The 22,029-nt window shown below is 43.5% G+C and overlaps 1 protein-coding gene and 1 long non-coding RNA gene across 6 annotated transcripts in view; one reads left to right on the top strand and one right to left on the bottom strand.

Annotated features, from left to right (window-relative positions):
• LOC146396087 (uncharacterized) overlaps positions 1–19,514 on the top strand; it is a 56,786-nt gene extending 37,272 nt beyond the window's left edge. Inside the window, exon 3 of one of the 2 annotated variants that reach the window (XR_014828945.1) lies at positions 16,876–19,514. This is a non-coding gene — a long non-coding RNA (uncharacterized LOC146396087). Of the gene's footprint in view, positions 1–14,661; positions 16,547–16,875 lie in introns of those variants that run through there. The other variant, XR_014828943.1, reaches the window with a different exon arrangement.
• The window catches only part of KIAA2012, a 136,734-nt gene that overhangs the window by 111,517 nt on the left and 3,188 nt on the right, over positions 1–22,029 (bottom strand). For 2 of the 4 annotated variants that reach the window (XM_084998409.1, XM_005672082.4), the window contains exons 3-6: positions 9,185–9,344; positions 6,996–7,151; positions 2,009–2,130; positions 309–495 (exon numbers count right to left, since the gene is read on the bottom strand). In XM_084998409.1, the coding sequence (XP_084854535.1) occupies positions 309–495; positions 2,009–2,130; positions 6,996–7,151; positions 9,185–9,344 (625 nt within the window). The remainder of the gene's footprint in view (positions 1–308; positions 496–2,008; positions 2,131–6,995; positions 7,152–9,184; positions 9,345–22,029) is intronic. The other 2 variants (XM_084998410.1, XM_021075192.2) reach the window with 1 other exon arrangement.

The raw sequence follows: 22,029 nt of genomic DNA, 5'->3' as shown, positions 1-22,029 counted from the left end.
AGTACCAACTATGGGACAAGAGTGGTGCAGAGTATTTTATATGCATGAACTGAGCCCCCATAGTCGCCTTATGGAGGTATTATTGTTATTCCCATTCTACAGATGAGGAAATAGAGCCTCAGTAAGACTAACTAGCCTGCCCAAGATCACAGTGAGTAAGTGGGGGTAATATGAGTGCAGACAGTCTGATTGCAGAATGTGTGTGGTTGAGGACTAGTCTCATTCCCACCTCCAGCTGGACTTAGGTGGCTGTTTTCTAAGGTGAGTGGCATGAGGAAGTGACACTTGGCATGTCTCGGGCTTCTTACCGTTGAGATCTGCCTTCCTGTTGGGGAAGGCACCTCCATAGAATGTAGTGTGGGATTTGTCACTCGGGAGCCAAGAGTGATCAAGGCGGGCATGCCCAGGGGCCCTCCTGGAGGTTTGCTGTGTTTTTTCATGGTGGCTTTCCTTTGAAGCGTGGATACAATGACGACGATTCTTTGTTGATGTGTCCTAGGGAACGACAGATGTGCATTCCTGTAAACAGGTTTTGTAAAGGAACTGAGCAGGTTCTTTTAACAGTCAGGCCTTGTGGCTAGACCTGTGGTTCCAAGAATGAAATCCCCTCTGCAGTCTGGGAAGAAAAACATGGTTATAATGGCAAGATCTCTAATGGTGTTTATTACAATAAAAGGTTTTATTATTGGTGATCAAAAGAATGGCCTTTAACCATGCCTGACATATAGTGCTCTCTTGCAAAAAAAAATTAAAAATCAAAAGGAAATGTTAGTAGCATTGTCTTTATCCATCATAATATGTCTCTCCCTTTCCACTGGGTGGTACTTCTCTTCTTCCCCTTCCCTGCCTCATTGGCACATGATGTTCTTGTAAGTCATACATGTTTATTCAAGATAGGAGTGTGTGTTGTCTGCCTTTCTCTGAACCACTGTCATATTGTACACACACACACACACACACACACACACACACACACACACACACACACACGAGCCTTAGCATTTAGAAAGCATTTTTTTTTTTTTCCAGCTGTGTCCACGGCATGTGGATATTCCTGGGCCAGGAATTGAATCCAAGCCACAGCTGTAACCAGAGCTACAGCAGTGACAACACTGGATTCTTAACCCTCTGAGCCACAAGGAAACTCCCAGAAAGCATTTTTACATTTTAACTTATCTAATTCTCATAGCAGCCTTGGGAAGTGCATATGATAACAGCTCCATAATACAGAAGAAGTAATTCAGGCTTAAAGTTAGTAAAGTTTCTTGGGCCTGCTCACCACAGCTAGCAAGATGCAGGACTCAAGCCAAGGCTTTTCTAACTCTAAAAGAGAGCCAAAAGCTCTATTTTCTAGAGAAGACTAGAGCTGCCTAGTTGGGGTATAGGGAGGACCTATAAGTTAAGTAAGATTAAGTAAGATTGGAAAACCATAAGTTAAAGTTAAACCAGCTGCTTTACCTATAGAACTTCTCAAAACGGTCCATGGTCAGATGTGCACTGTGACTCTCTGGGAGGAGAACATGGGGTGCGGCATTTCCCAAATGTACTTGGCCATGAAACTCCCCTTTTTTTTCGTGGAGCATCTAGCAATGCTGGGGTTCCACAGATGACACTTTGGGAAACAATAGGCATCAAGAGGCTTAAAGCACTCTTCTCTGCTTCAGAGCCTCACCTCTGAAGTCAAGAACAATAACAGGAGTTCCCGTCGTGGCGCAGTTGTTAACGAATCCGACTAGGAACCATGAGGTTGCGGGTTCGGTCCCTGCCCTTGCTCAGTGGGTTAAGGATCCGGCGTTGCCGTGAGCTGTGGTGTAGGTTGCAGACGCGGCTCGGATCCCGTGTTGCTGTGACTCTGGCGTAGGCCGGCGGCTACAGCTCCGATTCGACCCCTAGCCTGGGAACTCCATATGCCGCGGGAGCGGCCCAAAGAAATAGCAAAAAGACAAAAAAAAAAAAAAAAAAAGAAAAAAAAGAACAATAACAGAAGGGACTCCATTAAAAATGGTACCTCTGCCTGGGTTTCATCTTCCTGCCAGGGCTGTTTCCCGAGTGGTGGCAAGTGGGTCCCATGGCTGCCATGGTCCATGTGTCCACCAGCCCCAGCTTCCCCTTCATCCAGGCCCTGCTGACCTGCAAAGGTGAAGAGTGGGTCAGCCTGACACATCCAGAGATGGGTATGATGCTGTTTGTTGCTTCCAAATGGCCTCCTTTCTTGCCTTTGGATTAAGGCCCTTGTTCCTCATCCCTTCTTATTTCTTTTTTTTCTTTTTCTTTTTTTTTCTTTTTTTGTCTTTTCTAGGGCTGCACCTGAGGCATATGGAGGTTCCCAGGCTAGGGGTCTAATTGGAGCTGTAGCCGCTGGCCTACACCACAGCCACAGCAACACAGGGTCCGAGCTGTATATGCGACCTACACCACAACTCACGGCAACGCCAGATCCTTAACTCACTGAGCGAGGTCAAGAATCGAACCCGAAACCTTATGGTTACTAGTTGGGTTCGTTAACCATTGAGCCACGACGAGAACTCCTTCATCCCTTCTTGTTTCTGTACTTCTGCTAGTGCCTCCACAGAAGTGGCAGCCAGGTCAGTGGAAAAGAACTGCTCTGGGAGTCAGAAAGCTCAAGGTTGAGTCCTCATTTCTTGGATTCTGTTTCCTCATCTATAAAATGGGGATACTAATTTCTTGCCCCGTGCTTCCTTGCAGAATTGTCTGGAGCTCAAATAAAATTATGAATGTGACAGCGCTTTGTAAATTGTGAGGAGCTAGAGGATGACAGAGGTGTGATGACAGTGGGACGACCCACAGCCCTGCTCCGTTGTCACTGAGATACTCTAAAGCACTTGATTTCCTGGACTGTCTGCTGGCTGTTTACTTGTGGAAAAACTCACTGTGAGGGGATGGCTGCTTAGCCATCTGCACTTAACCCTGTCTGTGCAGCTCTCAGGAAGGATCTGAGTCAACAGATGACTCCAGCATAGTTAACAAATCTTTCATCGACGGTTTAAAGGATCCTGCAGCTATTTTCATCACTTACTCAAGGTAGATTTATTGCTGAAACAAGTCTGGCAAACCTTCCTTGTTAGGAGCTGCTTTAGCAACACCTCCACTGTCTGCTCACAGCTCCGTGGAAAAATGTGGGGTTGTTTTTCAACCAGGGGCTCTGGCAGCCCTCAGGGGCTCTGTGTATGTTGGAGTATGGGCTTCTGGAGGCTCCCAGCCAGGCTCACCTTTCCTCTGTGCTCCCCAACCCTCATCACCCCTACGTCACTCTCATCCTCGGTGTCACTGGGTCAAGAGCCAAGTGCCCACCTGTGGGCCACTCCCTCTCTGCAGCTCCCTTTCCTCTACGCTTTGGCTCCTGAAGGTTACTTTAGGTCTGAGCTGGTGCTAAGAGTGTTGGTGGAGCAGATGCAGACTCAGACTCAGGCTTAGAGGTCTGCTCAGGTGTTAGTGGCCCAGGGAACCCCTCTACCTGAGGCCACATTAGGCTTGCCCCCAGGAAGACCTCAATTTCATATAAGGTGCAGGACTAAAGACCTTTTTTTTTTTTTTTTTTCTTTTTATGGCTGCACCTATGGCATATGGAAGTTCCTGGGCTAGGGGTCGAATTGGAGCTGCAGCTGAGGCCTGTGCCACAGCCACAGCAACACCATATCTGAGCTGCATCCTTGACCTATGTGGCACTTCATGGCAACGCCAGATCCTTAACCCACTGAGTGAGGCTGGAGATAGGACCTGCATCCTCACAGAAACATTAGGTTCTTAACCTGCTGAGCCACAATGGGAACTCTCTAAAGACTTTTATGTGTTCTCAAATGATCCTTAGGGCTCAAGCCAGATGTTGGGGCCATCCTTCCTGGTCAGATTCACCTGGGAGCCAAATGCATTTCTGAGGGTCGAGGAAGTGACACTCTGGCCAAATGGCCATTCACCTGTTGAATGGTCTTATAGGCAGATTGTCTAATAAGTCGGGGCAGGGGCTTGTGGGTGGGAGGATAGAGAGAAGCATTCCCTTTGGCTGTATCCCAGGTGATATTGAAAATAGACTCAATCTATGTGAGGAGACCAAGATTTTTCTCAGTAACTGGCATCTCTGGCTCATTTGTTCATGCTTAATAGAAACAGGTTTGCCAGCATAATTCAGAGATCTTAGCTTTTTTTCTTTTTCCTTTTTCTGTCTCTCAGGGCTGTATGGTGGTATATGGAGGTTCCCAGGCTAAGAGTCGAATCGGAGCTGTAGCCGCTGGCCTACGCCACAGCCACAGCAATACCAGATCTGAGCCGTGTCTGCGACCTACACCACAGCTCATGGAAACACCGGATCCTTAACCCACTGAGTGAGGCCAGGGATTGAACCTGCATCCTTGTGGATACCAGTCGGGTTTGTTAACCACTGAGCCACGATGTGAACTCGTTTTCCTTTTGTTTTAAATCTCTGTCCTCTCTTGTGATTTTTTTTTTTTTACAACAACCTAGAGAGGGTGGAATGCAGGTATCATTACTTCCATTTTACAGAAGAGCAAAGTGAGGATGCAGGGCGCATAAGTAACTTGGCCAACTTTACATTGCTGGAGGATCTGGGCTTTGCAAGCAGGACTTTTGCTACTTTCCCCAGTACAGTATCTGGCAAGGAGAGGGAGATCAAGGGGAGATAAAGTGAAAACCAATAAAACCGTCAGTCAGGGTTCAAATTATAGCCTCCGAGTTGTTTTTCTTTCTTTACAAATTGATTTTTGGTTCTCGTGATCATGGGCAATTGGGCATTACAATTAGTGACTCATCATGCTTAAAACACAAGATAGGGAGGTCTGTAACTAACATTTATTGAGCACTTGCTATGTGCCAGATATTACCCTGCTTAACTCTCACATCCCACTCCATGAGGTAAAAGTGGGTATGGTCATCTCCATTTTATAGATGAGGAAACTGAGGCCCAGAAGAGGTCACCTGGCTTGGAATCTGGTGCTAATGGCAGGGTGTTTAATCACTATTCTATATTGCCTCTGTTTCTACCTGATTATGATAACCCCTTGGCATAGGGCATCAGTTAGGGGAAATCACTTGATCCCTTAGGTATGCAGTGTTGATCCACCCCCAGAATGGAAGTACTGCAGTCCACTGCCCAGTATTTTTAGATCCTAGGGTGTCAAAGTCTAAGGATATTAACTGGAGACAGTAGAATTTTTGAAGCGAAAGGGCATAAGGCAGTGGTGAGGTGGGGGGCCACCTGGGGAAGCGCAGAAGGTTCCAACACAGGAGCATATGACTGGGTGAATTCACCACTCTTAGGACATGGATGGCCCAGAAATGTAATCTATTCAGTGCCTCAGAATCAATTGGTCTCAGGGATGTTGATTCACATTAGCCAAGTGCATAGAGACTGATGTATAGACTAGGGTATCAACTTCAAAGAGAAATACAGGAGTGCCTGTTGTGGCTCAGTGGGTTAAGAACCCAACATAGTATCCGTGAGGATTCAGGTTCAATCCCTGGCCTGGCTCAGTGGGTTAAGGATTGGTGTTGCCACAAGCTGTAGCAGAGGTCGCAGATGCAGCTCTGATAGGGTGTTGCTGTGGCTGTGGCGAAGGCCTGCAGCTGTAGCTCTGATTTGAGCCCTAGCCTCGAACTTCCTCCATATGCTGCAGGTGCAGTCGTTAAAAAAAAAAAAAAAAAGAAGAAGAATTATAATTACCTGACCAGCATGTAGTTCTTAGATGAACTACATATGGGCCTAGTTATGACTACAGTTCCCTGGTGTTGGAGGCAAGAGTCAAGGGAGGTGTATGGCAGGCACGTTAATGGCACCGAGCTCTGAGGACCTCATTTGATAGACTGGATTCTCTACTTGACCAGATCCTTTTCCCCGTCCAGGGCTTGGTTAGGTACTACTCTTGTTTCTGGAAAACTCCTTTTTCATTTCAGAAAAATTAACTTTATGTTAGCCTCTTGTTCTTTTCTTCTCTTTTCTTGAAAACCCTGGTACTAATCAAGACCCTGTTCTTTGCCCATTAATGCCATCCAGTCATCTTTCCCCATCTCCCTTAGCAAGGTAATAATCCTGGCTCTTTTTTTTTTTCTTCCTTTTTAGGGCTGCACCTGTGGCATATGGAAATTCCCAGGCTAGGGGTCGAATCAGAGCTATAGCTGCTGGCCTACACTACAGCCACAGCAATGACGGATCCGAGCCATATCTATGACCTACACTGCAGCTCATGGCAACACTGGATCCTTAACCCACTGAGCGAGGCCCAGGATTGAACCTGCATCCTCATGGATACTAGTCAGGTTTGTTACCGCTGAGCCACAATGGGAACTCCCGGTTCTTTAAATAATTCAAGTTCCCAGGAATAATATTGACAGGTAAAATCCCCATAGTACTGAACAGCTTACAAAACAGCTCACAATAACTTTCTGGGCAGTAATAAGGTAGGTCTCATTAAGTCCATTACAGAGATGAGTGAACAGAAGCTCAAAGGGGTCAAGCCATTTGCTCAAGATCTTCCATCTGGTAAGACAAAGAATAGCCATTGAAATCCACATTTATGACCCCAAAGTCTATGTTTTTTCTTTTGATATTGTCACAAAACCACAGGATTAAAGACTGTTAATGGAAAAGACTTAAGAAAATATCTAATATCTGGAGTCTAGACATGCAATGTTCAATATAGTAGCCACTAGCCACATGAGGCTATTTAGATACAAATTAATAAAAGCAATAAAATTTAAAAACTATTTTCATAGTCACACTACCTCCATTTCAAGTGCTCAATAGCTACATGTGGCTAATGGCTACTATCTTGGACAGCACATGTTCTAGAACATTCCATTATTGCAGAAAGTACTGTTGAACAGTGCTGGTCCAGACTAACTCCCTCGTTTTACAGATGAGGACAATGAAACCCAGAATCCCTAGACTTTATGTTGGCAAATGCCATTTTAAGCTGTTAAAAATCCAAATATTTTAGATCTGGTTGGATAAAATCAATATGTACCTTGTTCAAAAGACTTTCCTTGTTGAATCCAAAATGGAGGGAAGACAGGCAGGAGGTGGTATTTTGGGGGTACACCTGAAAGATCCTGCTGTGGTCTGAGATTCTTTGATACATTAAGTTGACTGTCCTGGAGCAGCACAGAATCCTTGATGCATCCTGAAGAGTAGGTCAGGAGTTATTGGTAGTAATCATGGTTGCCAGTCTAGAGGTCTTGGAGATACTACCAGGGTCCCCACTTGCATTCGTCTTGGCTTTGGACATAGCCCATTAAGGGAGACAATTAGAAGATGGGAGGGATTAAAAAATCAGGTAGAGCCCTTAGAGAATTCTTTATCCAGTGCCTTAGCTATCTCCGGTCCCATGCCAAATATGTTACTTCTTCCATTCCACAACTCCTCACGACGAGGGCTCCCTAGTGGAAGGAACACGGCTACTTCTTTGGGCTTGGGTACAAGACTCCTTCTGCCTCAGGGGGAAATCTAAAAGTTTCTTCTGGATGAATCCTGCTTGCTTCTGTAGCCCTCTTGATTCTTTCTCAGTGCATTCTATAAGAGTTTATTGAGGGCTTACCGATGGGCCCGCCTCTCTGCTAGGCCGTGGGGTAGCCCCAGACAGGAGCTCTTTTTAAAGCTACCAATAGTCTGTTGGAAAGACAAAGCTCTCCTGCGCTCAGCTGTGCAGCCCCCAAGTGTCAGTGCTGTATAAGGACAGGAAATGAGGAGCTCAATATTGGCTGGATTTATCAGGGTAGCCTTTGTAGAAGATGTGGGCCTGAAGAGTGGGGAGGATTTGTCACAGGAGTGGAAGGATGGGACCAGAGAACATACCAGCATCACAAGGGTGGTGAGCTCTGAGGTGTGAAGGAAGGGGGTAGCTGAGGCCATGGGGCCAGTGATCTCATATCACAGGATTGTCATTTTTCCTCCAGTTGAGGGTCTCACGCCTCAAGAGGGGCTTTGGTGATGAATTAGGGCAAGAGGCCCCCAGATGCATGTACACATGGACCTTCCCTTAAACCACACCTTGTAGCCACATGACTTTCATAGAAGGGTCTGGGACACTTTTGGTTGTTAAGAGAGGCTCTCCTCCTTGAAGATACTGGGCCTGGGCTGTGGGGCAGTGGCCTGTTTTGCCCTGTGCTCAATCCAACAATAAACATGTCTTTGGTTAAGAGGCTCTTTCTCACAAGTGTTTGATAAATAGAACTGCCTGGAACTGTGGGCCTGCTGTGAAGGTAAAACCTGTTACTGGACAAGCCCACATCTCTCATTTTCCTTCAAGTCACCACGTACTGGGGAGGGAGTTGTTTTCTGTTCTTTCCCAGAGTAAACCTATAAAGCGAGAAGAAAGTCAGTCTTCCTCGGGTCCTGTCTGTGCGTTGGTTCTGAAGAAATGGCAACTAGCCGAGTAAGCATTGGCAAATCCTACTGCTCACCCCTCTCTTCCCCAATAGGTTTGCCAAATAAAATATGGGATGTCCAGTTAAAATTGAATTTCAGATAAACAACGAATTCTTTTTAGTAGAAATATGTACCAAGCATTGCAAGTTTAACTGTTTTTGTGCATGTGTTGTATGAGCTAAATCTAGCAACTTTAATTCCCAACCATTGCCTCCTTTTATTTTTAGGCCTCTGCAAAGTGCATCTGGGGTCTCTGAGGGTAGCGGGGTGTCCATCTCACTCTTAGCCTCAGAACGGCCGTCTTTGAGGAGGATCTGAAGTCACCTCTGAAGGGGCAGTGGGAATGCTGGGAAGAGTGTGGAGCTGGGGGTGTGGGGAAGATCCGGCCTCTGGTCCCAGCTCTGCTTTTGGCCAAATGGCCTTGGACAAATTACTTTGCCTCTCTGGCCTCTTTTTCCTGCTCCTGTAAAAGGTAGGGATTGAACTGGAGGATCTGGAGTCTCTGAGTGGGGAAGGTTGGGAAGCACGATCTGCTTGGGACGCGGAGTATGAGGCTGTTGAGGGGGCCGAGTGTGAAGGCCGGGCTTTAGCCTGCAGTCCCTCTGTGAGTTTGGAGGTGGCAAAGGGCGAAAGGTATTATGGAGGCTGGTGGGCCATGAAGACTGAGCACCTTTAACACAAAACGGGGCCAGAAATTCTGGTGTTTCAGGCCTTGGTGGAAAACACACTCTCACACCAGAATGCAAGGCAGGGCAGCTCAGGGTCACCTCCTCCCATGTCCCCACTGACCTGCACACTGGAGCCTGTACATGGTGTCAGGGGGCCATGCCCTCAAGAGGCCACGGAGGTATCTCTTGGCTGAATACCCAGGCTGGATCTGCCGGAGGCCCTGGCTCTCTGGTTGGCTTCGGAAGTGGAGGTATGGCTGCCAGGCTCTGTCCTGCTCTCTCTGTGGGGACACCAATCAGGAAGCGGCATGGCTGCTGAGCCCTGAGCCTCCCAGTGATACAGGCTGGTTAGCGCAATCCTCAGCAGTAATCTGGGAGACTCCCAGAAAGTACAGGAAGGCACCAGAAACAGATGCCTCGGCCAACAGACATAAACCAAGAGCCCACAGAGCAGAGCTCTGAAAGGCCCCTGTGGATTTGGAGCTGGAAGGAGAAGGAGAAATGAGAAATACCAGACCCCATCTTGAGATAGAGCATCAGAGAAGGATAAAGAGCCTCAAAAGAAAACACATTACTTAGTTCAGCCTGTGGAAATCATTTTAGTACCTTGAAAAGTGGCCCTGCATGAGAGTGGGAAAGTCAGCTTCACAAATCAGGATCAGCATTCAATGTTTATAAGGTGAATAATGCGACAGACACACTCGGTCCATGTTCATGGGGAACACGGCGTTTTGAAAATATCTGGCTCTGCTGCACTTCATTTCAGCCTGGGCACCTACCTGCCAAAGTTGCTATGCAAGACAACATAGGAAATAAATGTGAATAATAACACTTTTCACTTGGCTAGGGCTTTATATTACACAAATAACTTTCATCTCATTATAATCCTTTAAGGTGTACAAGTTAATACCATAACCACTTAAATGATTTAGAAACTCTCTAAGAATGATCAGTTAAACCCAAGAATGGCAAACAGTACGGTACTTGTGTTGACATGTTTCAACATCCCCAATGGCAGACATCACCAATCGATCACAGCATTCTTGACTGATGAACCGATTTTGATCTCAGACTCTTTCCCTTTTAAAATTTTTTTAAAAATGGAGGCATAGTTTATATTTACTATTTTGTTAAATATTCAGTGTAACAAAATCTGACAATTTAATTATACACCATTGTAACCACCACACCAAACGAAATATTGAACATTTTCATCATCTCAGTCAATTCCCTCATGACACTTTCTAGTCAAGGTCTCCACACCCACCAGGTAATCACCATTCTTAGGTGAGGTCAGTAAGCCACTGGCGTGTTTCTTTACCATATCCTGTCCGAATTTACCAAGGAAGGTTTATGGTAAAAAAAAAAAAAAAAAAAAAAAAAAAAAAAAAAGGAGGGAGTTCTTTGATGGCCTTGCTAGTTAAGGCTCCTGAGTTCTCATCATTATGGCTCTGGTCACTACTGTGTGTACAGGTTTGATCCCCTAGCCCAGGAACTTCCACATACTGCCTGTGTGGCAAAAGAGAAAAAAAAAATACAAAAAACCCACCCAAAACCAAAAAGCAGGAGAGAACCTGAAATAAATGTGGCAACTCTCATTTAAAAAAAAAAAAAAGTAAAAAGAAAAATATGGTGGTAATATAAAACCTGCTTGATGGGGGAGAGGAAGGCCTTAGGGTTTGGGCCCTTGCCCTGCTCTGCCAAGCTGTGATTTGCTCCCCTTCTGATATATTAAAGAGATGGAAAAATGCCACAGAAGGGCAGCCCATCGCTGTCACTGAGGATTCAAGACCACCAGAGACTCCTCTTTAGCTAAAGAGACTGCAGAACTCCAAAGTCCATAAAGTGAAGGGATTCCTCTCCTGGACATTCATTCACTCATCAAACAACTCCATTGCCAGGGACTGGAGAAAAATTGATGAATAAGGCAGATTGATAACTAATAAATAAATTGACTAACAGGTAAAAGAAATCATGGCTTATTATTCAGTTGTCTCTACTCTCTCAGAATTTAATTAAATGAATGCTTGGAATCCAAGCACAGAGCATTAACTGGTCCTTGGTGGCTGGACATCTTATGTGGCAAGTGCTTCAAGTGCAAAAAGAACCTGAAAAATTCAGCGCCACATAAATCTTGAGGCTTTTTCCAGAGGACATGAGAGAGAGAATTGTGGGGAGGGCAGTCGGTGCAAAATGACTTTCTTGAGTTCTCTCACTCCCTCCATTTTTTCATTTGGTCATGAAATAAATATTTGTTGAGCACCTTCTATGTGCCAGGCACTGTGCTAGACCCCGAAAAATGGAACCATTGGATCCAAGACCTTTTCTGGATGAACTGAAACTTCATTTCCTCCTGTAAATCTTTGTTTCCCATGACTTCCCTCTGAATGTGATAAGGCCAAGCCTCCTCTGAAATGCCATGGCCCTTGGGCAGGTGGTCGATCCACAGTCTGCTCTGGACAAGAGCCCCTTGTTGTTTCTCAGTAGCGCATTCCTGAAGCATCTGCTTGGTTCTGGAGGTTTACTGGGCCACTTGCTCAATGGGGCAGGGAGTTGCTGGGGAGAGTTAGGGAATTCCTTATCCTGGAATTTGGCATATCTAAACACATTTTTGCTTCAAGTTTGAAAGCTGATGTTGGCCTCTGTATTTGTTTCCTACTGCTGCTGTGACAGATTATCACACACTGAATGGCTTCAAACAATATGAATTTGCTGTTTAATAGTTGTGGAGGTCATAAGGTTGAAATGGGTCTCACTGGGCTAAAATCAAGGTGTGGCAGGGCTTTCTGGAAGCTCTAGAGAAGAATCTGTTCCTTTGCTTCTTCCAGGTTCTAGAGGCTGCCTGCATTTTTTGGCTGGTGACCCTTTCCTCTATCTTCAAAGCCAACAATACTGGGCTGAGTCCTTCTCAGGGTTACCGTCTTTCTGAGTCCTTCTCAGGGCTACCGTCTCTTGATTCCTACTTCCACATTTAAGGATCCCTGTAATTATACTGGGTCTGCCCAGAAAATTCAGGATAACCTCCCTGTCCTGAGGCCATCTGGTTAGCAACCTTAATTCTATCTGCAACCTTAATTTCCCTTTACCACATAACCTAATACATTCATCAATTCCAAGGATTAGACATAGGTGTCTTTGGAAGGGGTCATTATTCTGCCTACCACAGCTTCTTCTTCTTCTCTTTTTTTTTTTTTTTTTTTTTTTTGTCTTTTTAGGGCCGCACCCACGGCATATGGAGGTTCCCAGGCTAGGGTCGAATCAGAGCTGAAGCCACAGGCCTACACCACAGCCACAGCAACAAGGGATCCAAGCCACATCTGCAACCTACACTACAGCTTACAGCAACGCTGGATCCTTAGCCCACTGAGCAAGGCCAGGGATCGAACTCGTGTCCTCATGGATGCTAGTCCGGTTCGCTAACTGCAGAGCCACGACGAACTCTATCTTCTTTAAATTTTTTCTGGTTTCTGGTTTCTTTGAGTAATTTTGCAAATTGCCTGAGAAGTTGGTTGATAAAGTTCTCATCTCGTTGGATAAACTGAAGGACTGAGGGAGGCCTGAGACCTGCTTAGATTACCAGAAAGATCAGTCAGGGTTAAATCTGTTCACTCATTTCCAACATGTGGAATAATAAGTGGAAAATAATAAGATACAAGAGAGAATGAATACTATTATAACTGTAATCTCATCAAAGTTTATAAGTTTATAGTCATGGCCAAAAAACTGGAAGAAAATACGTTAAAATTCTAATAACAATGGTATCGGGGCGTTGGGCATTAGATTACAGATAGTTTTTTCTTCTCTCTCTTTTTTTATAGAATCAAGATTTCAGTAAATTGGTTAGATTATATTTATAAATGGAAACATACCAAAAATTATTTTATTGCACCCACTGTCCTCATATACATTCTCCATATTTCTCTATTCCTTCTCCAAAATTATCCTGGACCTCTAACCACTGAAAGTTATATAAAAGGAGACAGAAGGGAGCCAGGAAGGGAGTTTCTGGAACAGAGAAATAAATGACAGCAGGAAGCTGGCTGTGGATGTTTCCAGACTTCTCAGTCCTGCCTTAGCCTTGCTAATCAACCCCAGCTTTTGGTTTCTTCTGAAAAGAGTAATTGGTGTGCACAGAGCAGGTCTCTTAGCCACACTCCACCAAGGGACTTGCTCTGGCCTGGTGCCTTCCCGCCGCCCACCGGGCCTCCATGTGCGGAGGGGCAAAGGGGCAGCCCTGCACCTGTCCCCACCCGCACACTGGCTGTCATGGCCACACCACCCTGGGGCTGGCAGGCGAAGGTTTTCTGAGGATGGAAGGAGCCGGTGTGGGCAGTGCTCCTGCGCAGCAGAGATAGGGTGGCAAGGTGCCCGGATCGCCAGCTGCCATTGTACCACACAGGGTGGTCAGCCTTTGTGTGCAGGAGTCAGCAGAGAGGTGAAGAGAGAAGTCCACATATCCCAGGGCTGGCCAGCAAAGCCCTCTGTAATTTGACCCCACCCACTTATCCAGGTAAGAGCCACACCTGTCTGATAACCCTGACTTTGCCCACTCGCCCCTCTGGGCCTTCACTCCCCTCTGCCTAGAGGCTCTCTCTGCACTTATTTTTCCTGCAGGACTCAGCACAAATCTTATCTTCCCAGGGTCCCTGTTGCGGCTCAGCGGAAACGAGCCCAACTAGTATCCATGAAGATGCAGGTTCGATCCCTGACCCCAATCACTGGGCTACGGATCCTGTGTTGCTGTGAGCTGTGGTGTAGGTTGCAGATGCAGCTTGGATCTGGCATTGCTGTGGCTCTGGCGTAGGCCAGCAGCTATAGCTCCAAATTGACCCCTGGCCTGGAAACTTCCATACGCCGTGGGTGCAGTCCTTAGGAGAAACAAAGAGAAACAAACAAAAAAAATCTACCTTCTTCAGGATGCCACTCTAGATTTTCCCAGTAAAAAGCAATCACAGTCTCTACTGTCTTTATATTTGACAGCATATTAATAAATTATAGTTCGGTTCCTCTCATAGGCTACCTTGTATCACGTATCACAGGGGCACAAACCTGCCTCCCTGACCAAACTGTATATCCCACTGGGGAGAGGTTACAGCCTCCCCCTCACTCTGGCAACTAGCATGTTCACCTAACAACTATTCGTTGAGAACTTGTTGTGTGTCAGGCACTATTCTAGGCACTGATTATTTAATAATTACTCAAGATTTTAGCTCAATGGAATGAAAATCCCCCAAATGTCTGTACTTTCCTGCTGCCAACCTGTGACTTGAGCTGCTCCCTCCAGTTAGAAGTCCTTCTCTATGGAGAAGCATAGTTGTGTCTTCTGCCCCTTGGTTGGGCTTGCTGGGGTCAGTGTGCTCTAGGACCGAGCCCTAGGACAGAGGGTGACCTCTACTGTTATTGCACTTGTGCATGTGTGTCTGGAGCCAGGCTTGGGGCTGCCAGGTGAGTGCACCTGGAGTCAAAGTGGGGGTAAGGTGGGAGGGGAGAGATGTGTGTCCATTTGCAGCTGTGCCTGGAAAGTCTTCTCAACCCCAGCCTGACTTTAAAAAGCCTTGTATAAGCATTGCTACTTTCAACCAGCTCTTTTCTCTGCAGGTTCAACTTCTGAGAATCTGTGCAAATGATGCTATCTCTCCCAAATATCTTTGATGGTATGTGTTCCTGGGTATCAGGCCATTAAGAAGAGAATGCTAAAGTGGTCTGATTGTCCCATAGTTGCAATGTTGTAACAGGGTTTGATTCCTGACTAAAGGATTTAGCATAAAGATTTGACCAGCCACATGTCACAAAAGCAAAGATACAACAACTAGAATTGAAAACAGAAGAAATTATCAGTTCATGTATCAGTCTGCCTCAGACTGAATCCTGGCTCATCATTTGCTAGCTGTGTGGCTTTGGGACAATTACTTGACCCATCTGTGCCTCAGTTTCCTTGTCTGTTGAATGAAGATAATAAAAGTACATATCCTACCTGCCTACCTTGCACCATATATAAAGCTTAACTCGAAATGAATCAGACTTAAACATAACAGCTAAAATTATACAACTCTTAGAAGAAACAGTAGACATTGGATTCAGGATTCACATCCAATTTATGACACTGGATTTGGTGATAATTTCTTGGATATGATACTAAAAGAACAGGCAACAAGAGAATAATGGCTAAGTTGGACTTCATGAAAATGTAAAACTTTTGTGTATCAAAGGACACTATCAGGAGTGAAAAGACAACCCACAGAATGGGAGAAGTTATTTGCAAATCATATATCTGGTAAGGGATTAATATCCAGAATGTTTAAAGAACTCTTACAACTCAAAAACATAAAACAAAACTTGTTTTTAAAATGGGCAAAGAACTTGAATAGACAATTCTCCAAAGAAAATATACAAATGGCCAAGAAGAACATGAAAAGATGCTCAGTATGTCTTATCTTTAAGGAATGCAAATCAAGACCACAATGAGATACTACTTCATACCCATTAAGACAACTATTTTTTTTTTTAAATGCGGAAAATAGAAGTATTACTTAGGATTTGAAGAAATTTAAGTCCTTGGGCATTGCTAATGGGAATGTAAAATGATGCAGTGACTGATGTGGGAAAGAGTGTGGCAAGTCCTCAAAACACAAAAAAGAGAATTACATATAATCCAGCAATTCCACTTCTGGGGACACGCTCAAAAGAATTAAAAGCAGGGACACTAATAGGTGTTTGTACACCCACGTTTATATTAACATTATTCACAATAACCAAAACACGGAAGCAATCTAAGTGTCCATCAACTGCGGAATGAATAAACAAAATGCGGTATGTGCATATAATAAACTATTATCCAGCTTTAAAAAGAAAGGAAATTCTGATACTTGCTACAACATGAATGAACCTCGAAGACATTATGCTAAAAGAAATAAGCTAATCACAATACTTAAAGGATACTACTGGATGATTTCACTCATATGAGCTACTTCCAGTGGTCAAATTCATAGACACAAAAAGTAGATTGATGGAAAATTGTTAATTATTGTCTAATTTGTATAGAATTTTAGTTCTGCAAGATGAAAAACATTGAGGATGGATGGTGGTAATGGTTGTATAACAGTGTGAATGTACTTACTGCCACTCAACTGTATGCTATATATATTTTATAACAATAAAAGTATACATCTTATGAAGTTGTGAGGATTAGATGAGATAATAAGTATAAAGTGCTTAGAATGGCCTTGGGTATAATAGTATTACCTAAGTTCTAAGCTGTTATTATAAATATTCTCTATCTAATGGTTATACCTGGGAACCAATGGATGAAATACAAAAAGCCTAGGAAAATAGAAGTCTACTGGATCATATATATGGCTTGCTATGAACATGTTACCTACAACCTAAATTAATTTTAATGAAAATCTGATTTGTGTTCCTAGAATTGTAATAAAGGTGTTTATTTTTTTAAAGCATTAACAAATGTTTTTAAAACTGGAAAAATGCTCTTTTTTTTTTTTTTCGTCAAAGCCAGGCCCTCTAGGGGCTAAGAGGGGGGCTTTGGAATGAGTCGTCTGGCTCCAATTCTAGTTCTACCACTTAGATATGTAACTTTGGGGAAGTTAATTACTTTCAAGGCTCAGATTTTCCTCCAACAAAATGGAGGTAATGCTAGCACCCAGCTCACAAGCTTGTGCAGATTGAGTGAGGTTATAGAGATTCAATGCCTGGCATACACCAAGCACTCAACAAGTGTTCGCTCTTATTGACAATACCTCGGCCCTCATCATTATGGATGACCCATGATTCTCTCCGCATCTTTCCTACTTCTAGGTTTATTAAAGTCTCCAAGTACATCTGCTTATGAGCTGCTCAGACGGAGACAGTTGGCAAAAGTTCTCCCCTTTGTTGCTTTGGTGCCCCCTTGACACCTTTTTCTTGGCCATGAGAGCACTTCTTAGGGACACCATCAGACCTGTAGCAGGTAAGGATTTGCAAAGGGAACTTTGTCCTCCTCCTGATCTTTGGCTGAAAGGATAATTTATTATTCTTCCTATTTTTTCTATATTGTTCTATTTTGTGTACTGAGCTCACATTGTGTTTAGGGTGGAAAAATACCTCTATTCAAAAAACATTATTTATCATAATATCCCTTGATAAAATAGTAGCCCAAAGGAAGCTACCTTTGTGGGTTGAATATTGACTGAAACACCAACTAAAGAGTTAATGAAGTGCCTCAAGTCCTGAGATGTGAGGCGAGTAGGCAATATGGAATCAGTAGAACAAGACTGACAATACCTTTGAGTGTAACCATATTTATAAGGGAAATGGCAGAAACACTACAACCTTGGTGGAAACCAGTTATAGTAAACGAAATCTTGTTTCTCCTTCAATGGGATAAAATAATGGGATGCTCTGTGAATTGAATTTTTAAAACAGATTATTTTTTTTTTTATTTTTTATTTTTTTTGTCTTTTTGCTATTTCTTTGGGCCGCTCTCACGGCATATGGAGTTCCCAGGCTAGGGGTCTAATCGGAGCTGTAGCCACCAGCCTACGCCAGAGCCATAGCAACACGGGATCTGAGCCGCGTCTGCGACCTACACCACAGCTCACGGCAACGCCAGATCGTTAACCCACTGAGCAAGGGCAGGGACCGAACCCGCAACCTCATGGTTCCTAGTTGGATTCGTTAACCACTGCGCCATGACGGGAACTCCTAAAACAGATTATTTTTAATACACTATTTAATCACTGTACCGTGTTGGACATTTAAAAAAATATCACCCGATTTACCAAATTCTAAAAATATGGGAATAAGAAATGCTAAAACAATGTAAGAATTATTTAAAATTTCTGATGACTTGAGAGGTACTTGAGGTTTCTGCTATGCTTCAAAAGCATCGTTATGCTTATTATGTAGATACTACCCCAAATTATGGTTATTTAGATTTCATAGCTATTTGATTTTTATTTACTTATTTATTTTTATTTGTCTTTTTAGGGCTGAACCTATGACATATGGAAGTTCACAGGCTCAAGCTAGGGGTTGAATCAGAGCTGTAGCTGCCAGCCTACACCACAGCCACAACAACTGCGAGATCAGAGCCACCTCTGTGACCTACCCTACAGCTCATGGTAACGCCTGATCCTTAACCCACTGAGTGAGGCCAGTGTTCTCATGGATCCTGGTTGGGTTTCTAAACCACTGAGTCATGAGGGGAACTCCCACTATTTGATTTTTAAATACGTGATGGGAAGCAGAACGAATTAGAGGCCTCAAGAAGAATGGCTTTAACCTCGGGGATGTTTGAATAGTATTTCCTTCGGTTTAAGAAAACCAAGCAACATATCTGTATGTATCTACAAGAATAAGAACTCAGACATCTAATCTCGACTGAGCATTTATCATTGCTCATTAGGAAGCTGGGCCATCAAGAAAGCTAAAGAGAAGGTGAGTGTTGAGCTATAGAACCCGCACGTATTTCCACATGCATTTCATTAGATTCATGTATCCAACTGGAGATGATGTGAGATGCTTTAAAAATTTAATTGCACCTCCCTGCGACAGCCTGGATTCTCACAGGCCTGAGTGGAGGTTTCCTGATTCACAGCTCAGCCAGGAGAGATCCTTCCGTGAGCACCACTACTCTGTGGCTACCCATCCTTGCTTTTATCCTCCTCTCCATTTTGGCTCTTTTATTTTGAGGGTGGTGTTTTTAACTCTTGAACTATACTATTTGGATGAAGAAATAGTGACCCCGAGGAACAGATGGTGTGGTCATTCTGCTTCCCTGCCTGGTCCCATTGGGCTCTCTAGGGCCACCCTGGCTCCCCCTTTCATTGTCTACCTCCTTCAGAGTCATCAATTTTTATTTGACTTTAGAAATCCATGACTTAAAAAATGTTTGGTGAAAGGATAAGTATAAATAGAAATATGGCTGATAATCCAACCACCCACGGTTAACTGTTGATGTGTATCCTTCAGCTTGCATAACTAATTTTTAAAAATTGGAAGTATACTAGAGAGGTGATGTTTCCTACACTGTCTAGTCTGGTGCAGTGATCTACGTGGCTATGTAATCTTGAGTGAATTACTCAAACTCTCTGTGCTTCAATTTCCTTAATTTAAAAAGGGATAATATTAGTACCTACCCCTACAGTTGATAGCAAGCATACTTGGATTTTGCAGCGGAAAGCACTTAGAACAGTGGCAGGAACATGGTAAATACTAAACAAGTGTTAATGTATATTGGTATTTTTGTTATATAAATACTATTTTATAGCTTGCTTTAAAAAAATACTCTGTATTTTCTCACATTATTCATGAGTAATACATGACTTTAGTGTCTGACCCCAGATTCATTGTATGACTGTACTTTATTTAATCAATGTTCCATTGTTGGACATTTATTATTTTCAATATTTTGTATGGTAATAAATAACCCTGTAGTAAACATTCTTGTGCATAAAGCTTTGGCCACATTTCTGATTATTTCCCAAGGCAAATTCCTAAAAATGGAATGCCAAATCAAAGAGTATTAGACCTTTGTAGGTTTTTGCCAAATGCCCTCCAGAAATTTCACATGAATTTATGCTCCTACTATATGAAACAGCTCATTTCCCCATAGCCTTCCCAGCACCGGATATTAGGATTTTAAAAGTTTCTTGCCAGGCTATAGTTTTCACAATCAGATGGTGCTCTGTAGTTTCCAAAACTCTTCTCTGAGGTGTTCATTGTCTTTAATCCCAAGTCCCTCGTGAGTTGCTTTTCCTCTTATTTTAATCTACCATGTCCTCTAATGTTATAATTCCTGCCTGATTACTATTCCAAACCCTTTCTTTCCCTGGTTTCCTCATACCACTTCCCTTCTACTTGTTTGGGGTTCTCTTTGTATCATTTTATATGTTGTAAATCTAGTAGATGGATACCTCAAGAAGATAGGAACTTCTTTTTTTTCTTTTTCCATTGAGCCCAAGTCTCAGTAAAAATGAAGCCATCCCCAAACAGACCCATAAAGAAAAAATATCTCTGTTGCTGGAAATATTTAAGCCATATAGACAAGTATCTGAAAGCTGTGGAAGATATTCTTGCTCTGGGTAGTAAGTTAGCATGCATATCAGTGTCCCACCAGGAAAACAGAAACCACTAAATATTTTTTTCTTTGTATATACATGTTATTTATTTCCTATGTTTTATCTGTTCAACTAGCATCATTTTTGCCCATGATTAGAATTTCTTTGTTATCCATTTAGACTTTCTAGTTTTCCTCATTATATTAAATATCCTCAATATTTATTAGCAGACTATTATTTTTCAGATCTTTTTAAAAATATTTTTATTACAGTTGGTTTATGTATTTTTCTGATCTTTTATTTAGATGCAAAATGATAAAAGAATAATAGAGCTGAGCTCCTGCATTCATGGGCTCATAATCTCTGAGAAGAAGCGAACATCAGCATGATAAATGGTGTCCTATAGAAATAATCAAGACAGTATAGATTCCAGGAGCTCTCCAGGCAGAGAAGAGGGGGGGGAAGAAAATTCTAGGTGGAAAGGATAGTATGTGAAATTGGCTGTAATGAGTTATGGAAACTGGGATGGTCAGAAACCACTATTTAAACACAGAAGGAATTTAATTCAGGGCTTTGGCTTCACAGGTGATTAGAAAACTCAGAAGCCAAAAAAGATGATGAGGCAACACTGAGATTAGTAACATCTGGAAGCCAGCCCCACCTCTAGGCTAAAAGATGGGGCAAGGAGCTGGTAGTATCACCGAGAGGAACCTGGAGCCACAGTGAGCCTGCCTGTCTGTTGGGAGCTGGACTGCAGAGGTGAGGCAGGTGCTTCTCACCACCATTCATCTCACCAGGTAGAATGGGAGAAATACCTGGGCTTTTCTTTTCTTCCTCTCTAATCTCCTTCCAAAGTCTTCCATTCGTAAAATCAATTAGAAGCCAGCTGACACAGAATTATGTGCATCATGTGGTCAACCCCACCATGAAGCAGAGCAGAGGAAGGTAAGGGTGAGGAATGGATATGAGGGCAAACAGGCCAAGGCCTGGTACAGTGACTTCTGGAGGCCCTTCCAGGTCCACAGACAATAGGGTGAAGGGCATAGCATGCTGGCTCTGGAGAGGTAGGCAGTCATGGGTTTGAATCCTGGCTCTGTCATTTATTAGCTCTGAGACCTTGGCCAAGTCCCTTAATGCCTCAGTTTTCTCATCTGCAAAAGGGGGCAAGAAAAACCATATCTCACAGGTCATTGTGAAGATTTAATAAATGAACAGTTATAATATAGTAGTAACTATTCAACAATAGTTGGTTTCCTTTCACCCAAGAATTTATTATTTTTAAGACAAAGGACAACTGGGCATTTGGTCAAGGTCATTAAGCTTCTTTGTGTTTTGGAAGGACAAGGGGCAAAGGGACGTTCCTTTTGGAAGCATCACCCTGGTGGGGTAGGTGATAAAATGCACAATAATGATACTGGGAGATAATCTAAGAAACACTGAAGCTATTGAGCATGATCGATTCATTCGTTCCACAATCATTTATGGGTACTCATTTTTTTCCCCTGGAAACCAAGATTTAAACATGGTCCCTGCCCTCGAGGAGGGGGTAACCAATGGACAGGGAGTTGAATTGCAGTGGATAACGGCATGGGAATCTTCACAGAGGAAGGAGCGATGGGATAGTGCTGCCTAGGGAAGTGGAAGACGCTTCGGTGGGGTGATGACATTGGCGTTGTAGTTAAAAGGGGGAACAGGAGTTTTCCAACTGTAGAAGCATGTGAAAAAGTGTAGTCACAAAAGGGCACAGGGTGTTTGTGGAATGGTAAGCTATTGACATGAGTGGGCCTTGAAGGGTCCCAGTCATGGCAATGGTGAGAACACAAGGCAGATAGGACTAGAAATGCAAGAGAAGGCAGAGTATGAAGAATCTGCAAGAGGAAGTTAAAGGATTTATTCTGTGGGGAATGAGAAG

The sequence above is a fragment of the Sus scrofa genome, chromosome 15, assembly GCF_054392235.1.
Source record: "Sus scrofa isolate SSC_HxYL_T2T_F1_AM1 chromosome 15, Sscrofa_HxYL_maternal_Yorkshire_Landrace_v2.0, whole genome shotgun sequence".
In the NCBI taxonomy this organism is placed as follows: Eukaryota; Metazoa; Chordata; class Mammalia; order Artiodactyla; family Suidae; genus Sus; species Sus scrofa.
The sequence above is the reverse complement of the archived record's forward strand: the minus strand, read 5'-3'. Positions and strand labels throughout refer to the sequence as shown.